General features: G+C 32.7%; 1 protein-coding gene across 2 annotated transcripts; it reads right to left on the reverse strand.

Annotated features, from left to right (window-relative positions):
* Positions 1–1,315: 1,315 nt before the first annotated feature.
* Positions 1,316–6,398, reverse strand: LOC120076402 (zinc finger BED domain-containing protein RICESLEEPER 2-like). Of its 2 annotated transcripts, XM_090312713.1 has the most exons (5): positions 6,258–6,398; positions 4,981–6,108; positions 2,644–4,524; positions 2,504–2,558; positions 1,316–1,629 (listed from the first exon to the last, which is right to left on the reverse strand). In XM_090312713.1, exons 3-5 carry the CDS (start codon positions 3,605–3,607, stop codon positions 1,596–1,598), a joined length of 1,053 nt encoding a protein of 350 aa, XP_090168839.1. In that variant the 5' UTR covers positions 3,608–4,524; positions 4,981–6,108; positions 6,258–6,398; the 3' UTR covers positions 1,316–1,595. The 2 variants fall into 2 exon arrangements, with proteins under 2 accessions (XP_090168839.1, XP_090168838.1); XM_090312712.1 differs by lacking the exons at positions 4,981–6,108; positions 6,258–6,398 and having other exon boundaries at positions 1,407–1,635; positions 2,644–3,746.
* Positions 6,399–8,337: the final 1,939 nt, after the last annotated feature.

Below are 8,337 nucleotides of genomic sequence, written 5' to 3' on the forward strand. Positions count from 1 at the left end.
ATAAAGATGACAAAAAAAAAAAAAAAAAAAAATACAAACATCACCGTGAAGGATATGGAGTTTCATGTACAATCACCATTGTGAACCAGCAAAACTATCATGAAAGGATATGAGGATAAAATAGTCATTATTTAAAGATATAAGGACAAATATGAAATATAAAAATTCTCCCCTCATTGACCTTTTAATATAGTATAAATAGATTTATTCCCGCTGTTTTTGTCCATGTATACCAAAATTTCAGTAACTTTTGATAATTTTTTCCATGTATAACTCAAAACTTTAGGTTTATATCAAATAGATTATTAAAAAAATTTTAAAATGTAATAGTTCCATAATTTTTAAAATTTAAGTCTAATTTTGTTCCTCAACTACAATAAAATGTCTAGCAAGTCTATAAACTTTTTTCAAGCACAACAATCATGGAATATCATGGAATGGAAAATCAAAAACCTCTAAATTAGAGAGAATGAATTCATGCTAGTTATCATTGACATAAACATTGGCATAAGACCTTGAATGTCTCAATTTGTTTCCAATACGAACGTGAGTTTTGAATTTTTATATTTGACATGCAGTTGATTTGTTCATATTTTTTTTTAAATCATAAACTAATACAATATAAAATTGAAAATTTAATGTCCTATTAGAATAAATGTTCAATTGTAAGGTTAATGGATTTGCTAATTTTGAATAAAGTTTGAATATGTCATAAACTTATTAGACATAGACTCCAAGTATAAATTGATACACTTCTAAAATTTTAGAGTTTAAATTAATACAATAATCAGTTTGATATTTTAATTATACAACAAAAAAGTTTTAAAAAATGATTTTACACCCTAATTAAATGTTATCAAAAAGTCATTGAAATTATGGAACTAATAAATGAATGTCTTTTGTGTCAACAAATGGTTGGTGTGATTATAAATAATGGCAAATAACATAAATATAATAATATAGCCAAAAAAGAGTCTAACTTTTCAAGCATGAGTATAACTAAACTAGTTAAAACATATTTTTGACTATACGTCGATGATTCAAATCTACGACCATCATACCATTATTGAACTAAAAAAAAAACTTGCTAGAGACATCACCTATCTTTGTGCATCTCAGACATCATCTATCTTTGTACCTCTCATCAAATTGTCCAATCATAATTTGCTATGTTGCAAATTTTGTTTTTTCCTTTTTTGAAATATTTTAATACTTTTTAGATGTGAGTGGTGAAAATGGATGTACAAAGATGGATGATGCTTGGGATGCATCAAAGTATTACTCAATTAGAACGGTACAAGGCACACAACATACGGATTGAAAAGGTTCCACATCTCCCATTGACAATCAATTATGTCAAATATAAACTCGAAATCATCCAGATAAAAAATAAAAAATAAATGAACTTAGTTAAAGGTCCAACCAATTCATTACAAAAAGAAACTTTTTGGAAATTTCTACAACTTCAACAAAATACATACACATTAGTAGTAGTGTTCAAAGGAAGATGAGCTAGTTACCCTTCTCTGAAACTGAAACTTCTTCCTCCATTTTCATACCCTCACACATTGAGGACCAAAATCTTTATCATTACCCTATTCCATTAGACATAAAAACCACCTGCACAGCCTGCAGCTGAAAATATGAGAGGATAGGGCTATGGACAGTGACCAAAATAAATTTTGTTGTTGCACGGTTATTGAATACGAAATGACAGATTGTATTTTTCAACAATTTTAATTTAGTTTAGATAGTATGTTGAGTTCAACAAACGTATAAGAAGGTTGCACCCACTTTAAGGGAAGAAGTACATGTCAATTATTGTTGAGCTTAAGAAATATTACTGATGTCGAGGGGAAAGGCCAGAAATGGCTTCCCCATCCCCGCTCCGCATTTCATTCTCTATGCCCACAAAATTCTCTATTTAATAACTGATGAAAAATAAGGAGTAAAGAGAGAAAGAGGGCACACAAAGTTACGTGGAAAACCCTAGTACAAGGAGAAAAAAAACCACGATATAAAGTTTTCTTATTAGAATTGATAGGATACACAGAGGCTATACGTATAAATAGAAAAGTAGGAAACCCTAGAATTCAGTAAGAAGACAAATGCCCCTAGGGTTTAGACTCTACTTTCAACAATAGCCATGTTAAATTAACACTAGATTAGGATCTCTGGCTCCAAAATCATGTTAAATTACCACTAGTTTAACAAGCTTAAATTAAGAGGCTATGGTAAACTCTATCCGCAACCTTTTAACCCAACCAAAATCCTTTCTATTTCTAAATAATTTGAAGCCTAGTTAATGTTTAGGCTCAACAAAATTTAAGATTAAGAAAAACTAATCCAAAACGAAAATATATCAAATATGATACATTGTGTCATGTCAATGTCAAATAAAACTATAAAATCCAAATCAATGGTCTATGAATAACATAAAAAGATAAAATAAGTTCATCAGAATAAAATTAACAGCATAATTTAATGAATTTTAAACATTTACCTTGAAAAGTTTGATCCGCAATGGAGTCCAAGTTCACCTCCAATTTTAGAAAATTCTGAAAAGGAGATAAAAAAAAAAAAAGAAATAATTACTTTAAATATATTTAGTAATGTAATAGAAAAAAGATATCAATATGTTACCTTGATCTAATTTATCAATATCTTCTATTACATCACCTACATCAGCCACGAGAGGTTTAGGTTGTAGCCAACTTTGAACACAAATGAGGGCTTCTAATATCTTAAGAGGAAACAAGGACCGAAAACGATCCAGTACACGAGCTTCAGCATTAAAAGTAGACTGAAATGCAGATGTGGTGAGAGGAATGGCAAAGATGTCCTTGGCTATTTCACTGAGGATTAAGAATCGAGAAGAGTTCAACTGCCACCACTTGAAAACATCCAGATCCTTGCCATCTCTTCGATGGCAGCATTCGTCCAAATAATTATCTACCGCCATCTTACTATCATTTGATGCTTCTTTGTCAAGAAATTTCTTAAATTTCTCAACCATTGATGCACGAACAGATCCAACAGGTGAACTAATGACAGTATTCAGTTCATCTCTTGTCATATTGAAGAAGTATTCATCACACATTTTTTGTAAAGTTCCTTTCACCTTTGCAGTCATCTTATCAGCAACAACATCCCCCCAAAATTCCCGAAACCGATCCTTCAAAAACTTTAACTTATACCTTGGACCAAGAACCACAGCTACATATAGCAGGAAGTTTGTTTTATTAGAGTTGCCCCAGTATTTTTTAAACCTAACTTGTAAGCTTTCTATCATCCAATGCAAATACGGGTTATCATTTTGATATTGAGAATATTCTTGAATCAAAACTTGTATCGAGCAAAGCTTATGAAAATATTTCTTCGGGCTTATGTATGAAGGTGCAGAAATATTTAAAGCAATGTCATTAAGAACCACCAATAATTTGACAAATGCACAAATATTTACCCAATCCTCCAGTGAATGTATGGCCTCCGAAAAAAACTTCGGATCTTGATCTTTTATCCTCTCAAATACAAATTGGAAATTCGCAACTGCATGCATCACATGTGTGAAACCATGTTGCTGGTACATCCAGATTGAAAAGCTCATCTGTTGGGAGAATGTTTCCTTTATCAAAGGCAAAGTTTCTAAAAGTCTGTAACCTTGCGGGAGAAGATGTAATATTCTTCACAAAATATCGAATTAGGAGTATAGACTTGTATAAGTGTTTCCAAGCGTCATTGATTAACATCCTGAATACACGGAAACTTGACCTTACGTATAAGAACTCCCCATTTAACACCAAAGAATCCTGTGCTATGAACTTATCTCTCAAATAACTAATTACAGCATCGTTGGAACTCTCTCTTCCAACAGTTACAGTGAGCACTCCATTGATACCCCATTCAAGGAAACACTTCTCTGTTGTTTTACCAATTGTTTCTACTTCACAATCAGATATTTGACAAAAGTTCAAAATCCTTTCATGCAAATCCCAGCCTTTGTCAACAAAATGTGCAGTTAAAACCATATAATTTTCTTCATGAAAGAGGTCCACGTATGAATAGTCAAACATATTCTTTGACAATTCTGCGTGAGGACATTTTTCAGACGCTTTCTCTTGCTCAAGTATATTTGAAACCAATCTTGTATTATCGTAACTTGTGATGGAATGACAAACTTAGGCTGTAATGATTGACAAAATTTCTGGAAATTTTCACTCTCCACTTTCTTAAACGACAACTCATCAAATAAAACCATAGTCGCAAGCATGGTCCTAGAATCCTCCTGAGAGAAGTTTGTAGCTGTTAACCAAGCTTCACGGTCCCCCTTCTTTTCCTCTTCGTTCTGGAATGAAGAAGTTTTGTGTTTGTGATTCTCAAGGGAACATGAGTAGTGTTTGAACTTCTCACATTCTTTAAGCATATTACTCGACAAACTCACAGTCACATTTCCAACCATACAGCTGTCAACTAAGTGAGAGCAAGAACTATTTTCATTGGAAGCTCCTTTTTGTAGAAGTCACCCTATAGATTTAAAAAAATTCAAAATTAGTCAATGAGATAATTCTTCCCAATCAACAAGATCAGCTGACGACTTTGATACAACTCTCATTGCTTTCTAAAATTCCCAATATCATGAGTCATATATGATAAAAATAATAAGACGCCATATCAAAGCGAAATGACACCATTCCTGTCAAATAACTACAAACAGTTCATCTACAAAAGATGCAAGTTGTCATTCCTTCACAACTAAAACTCAGATTTCCCCTCATATACCATTTTTTTCCATATTTGTGAATGAAACTCAAGGAGGGAGATATCAACTGAACCGGTGCAATATAAGTAATCAAATGATACAAAATAAAGTTATTAAAGCATATAAGAATGCAACTTTAAAGCATATAAGAACGTACTTAATTTATTAGCCACAATCAAACCATCATTGATTTAGGAGATAAATAATACAGGTTAGTATACCTGTCGTTATGATCGTAGTCATCGCATCCATCCTTGTCTTGTCTATTATCAAAATGATCCTTAACTTGTTGTCCTCCGTCATATTGTTCATCCATGTATTGATCACGGTCTTCCTCAAAAGAACCCTCGCTGTCATCGCTTTCACACCGAAAATGAGACGAAACTGAGGGTCTATGCCTTCCAACTAAAGGACAATCACGTGCCCAATGCCCCAAGCGTCCACACTTAAAGCATTCATCATCAACTATGTATCTAGATTCTCTCTTAAAGCTAACCCGACCACTAGATAAATTAGCTTGGTTCTTCGTATTCTGCCTTCATACTAAAATTAGCCTTTCCCACTGAGATAGTACGCTGGTCAAGTTCCTAGCCACTCATTTCCCAATTGCATTATACATTGCACGACGATTTGCAAAGGTAAGAAATCCAAATCCACACGAGCGACCGGAAAACCGATCTACAATGACCTGCAGAAACACGACAAGTTACACTCTCACGAAAACAAACCAACTTTTATAAGGACAGAAGCTCAAACAGAATAAGAAGCATTTTTCATATAATCCTCGAGACTAACAAAAAGCTTGTACAGAGATAGCTAAGTGAGACTTCCTCAATACATAATCATGACTAATCAATCAAAAGGGAGTAAAGAAACTCACAGTACTAAAATATGAACTGATATAAAATAGAGAAATCAAAAGGGGGAAAACACATTCCTCTAGGCTTTTCCAGCATAAACCGAAGTAAATGAATGTCGTTGCACTACATTGAGAATGCGAAAAACTAAAATTACAATATCTCAACTCTTCTAGATCTCCCGTAAAATACAAGCAATTCCAGAACGAATGTCGTTGCACTAAATTGCAAGCACTATATCAGAAATACGAAGACCTAAAAATTAATCGCGTTCATGATAAACACAGAGGCAAAAAATCAAGAACAGTAGAGGACATGGACAAGCCAGCACATCCATAAAATGCACGAAAAAATGAGGGGGGGAAACGGATGTTGCTCGAGCATCGAGAATTTTTCCAAAACGCCTGAAGGCGTCTTTGACTCGTCGATCATTGGTGCTCCACGATAAGCCTCCGACGAATATTTCATGTTCTTCGCAAGACGGGACTGGTCCTGCAAAACACAAGTAACTCGATGAGACTAGAGGGGAAATAGCCATGGAATTGAAGTAAACCATCATTTGATCAATTGCAAGCATTTGCTAGGTGAGGATAACAAAAAGTAATGGCAAAAAAGCCATGGAAATGGATTGGAAAGCTGGCCTTTGTTCAGGGTATTAACACGGTGAAGAACACATGCAGAAACTCGGGTTCTGAGCGATAGTTGGAAGGTTCGAACTTTTGTTTAAATATATTTTAAATATTTATATAACGTCGTGTGGGGTCCGGAGAGTTTGAATTTTCACTTTTCAAAAATATCAAGCTGTCTACTCAATTGTCAAATCGAAGTCTAATCATGCTTGTCATGAGCTGATTTTTCTTATATATATATTTGTTGTCCGTAGAAAACATAGGTAAAACTTATACGTTGCTTGGGAACTGGATTCAGATAACATATTTGAAGTTTATATTGTCAACTTCATATATCCGTGTTTGTGATGTATAATTATTTAGTATGAATTTATATATTCGTGTTTGAAGTACAGAGTTGAGTTCGTATGTCTGCGTATTCAATCCAGTTTTTTAAACTCTAAATAATATACTTTTATGATTACTATTTTGTTTTTAAATTTTTTTATTAGGTAATTCTATCCTCTTTGTTTGAATAACAAATTAATAGCATTTAAAAAATAATGATAATACTTTTTTTCCTTTTTTTTTTAGGACAATTAACTCATTATACTTTTTGTATAAATATGGTTAAATAAAATGAGAAAAAATCAAAACTTTTGATTCTAACTAATTTTTCTTCATAAATTTCGTATTTTCTTATTTTTCTTATTTTTTCTATTGTTGCCCTATATTTTTACTATGTCGTTAATTTTTCTAATTAAATCTCCCCCATTGTTGCTTATGAAGGTGATTATTGGAGTTGGTCACCGGAGTTTGTTGTCAAAGTCAATTGGTCGTCGAAGTTGGTAGCGCGAAGGTGGTTGTCGGAGGCCATAATTGGTTGTTAGAATTGGTCATCGAAACTATCATCAGAGTTGGTTGTTGGAGCCCGGAGTTGGTCGCGCGGAGTTGTTATCAGATGTGGTTATTGGAGCCTGGAGTTAGTTCTCGGAGTGTGACAGTGGTTGATGTATGGAGCCATTGAAAACATGAGAATAGTAATATATACCAACTCAACTCCACCAACATTTAAAGTTGATGGGTCAAACAATGAGTTGGTATGTTATACCAATTCAACTCAACTCATGTTGGTGAGCCAAATACTCTTTAAGGTTTTTCAAAAAGTTTGATTTATCCGGTTAACACAACCCAACTCTATTGGGTCATCGATTCATTCGAGTTGGGTTCAAATAAGTGGAAATTTTATAAGTTGGGTTGGTTCATGGATTTATCTAAAATAATTTAAATCAACCTGAATCAGTTCAAACTTGTTATTAATTTTAAAAAGTATGTTGTTTTTATCTATGATACGATTATTTTTACATATATTTGTTTTTGTTTTATTTTATTTAACAATTGTTTTGATTAATTTGTTCTCCATTAACTCGTAAAAATAAATTATGAGCAATTTGGAATAACAAACAATATATAAAATAATTAAATACAAATTTTACATATTAACATATTATTTGTTTTTAGAACAAATATTTAAATAAATGATTCGACTAACCTAAACCAACTCAACCTAAAAGTTTCATGGTTGGTCTGGGTTGAGTTCATAGTTTAATAAGGATTATTTTGGTTGAGTAACTTTACAACCCGAACAATTGGACTGGGTTTAAAGAGTGTTTCAACTTGATCTAATCCAACTCATGAATACCCTAGTGAAACTCAAGGTATACCCAAATATTGATCTCGCATTAAATATTTAAGGCAAATTATAAATGAAATCGACCTTTGTTAGTTTTAAAAATTCCCACTTAAATTCTCAAAAATATAAATATTATTGTGGCTAGTCTTAGATAAAAATCACGAGTATTTTGTTTCGAAAATATCATAAAACCATTAGTTCCTGGGTTAGTCTTGGTTATTTTAGGTAAATCCATGAACCAATTCAACCCATAAATTTTTCATTTATTTGAACTCAACCTAACCTAAAATATGTGTGTTGGGTTGATTGATTTTTTTGAACACCCTTAATCGTTTTTTTTTTTAACGAACCTCTAATTCAGTCAATGACATAACAATTCTCTATTTCCCCATCCTTTCTCTCTCATATTGTCTTTAATAT

This window comes from Benincasa hispida, chromosome 4 (genome assembly GCF_027475165.1).
Source record: "Benincasa hispida cultivar pf3 chromosome 4, pf3_genome.v1.1, whole genome shotgun sequence".
In the NCBI taxonomy this organism is placed as follows: Eukaryota; Viridiplantae; Streptophyta; class Magnoliopsida; order Cucurbitales; family Cucurbitaceae; genus Benincasa; species Benincasa hispida.

Excerpts from the sequence above, each read along its gene's own strand:
- LOC120076402 (XM_090312712.1), bottom strand. The coding sequence starts at position 3,607 with ATGAGCTTTTCAATCTGGATGTACCAGCAACATGGTTTCACACATGTG. Across the intron at positions 2,559-2,643 it reads TATTGATAAATTAGATCAAG|AATTTTCTAAAATTGGAGGT; the intron begins GTAACATATTGA and ends TCTCCTTTTCAG. Across the intron at positions 1,636-2,503 it reads TGCGGATCAAACTTTTCAAG|CTGCAGGCTGTGCAGGTGGT; the intron begins GTAAATGTTTAA and ends TCATATTTTCAG.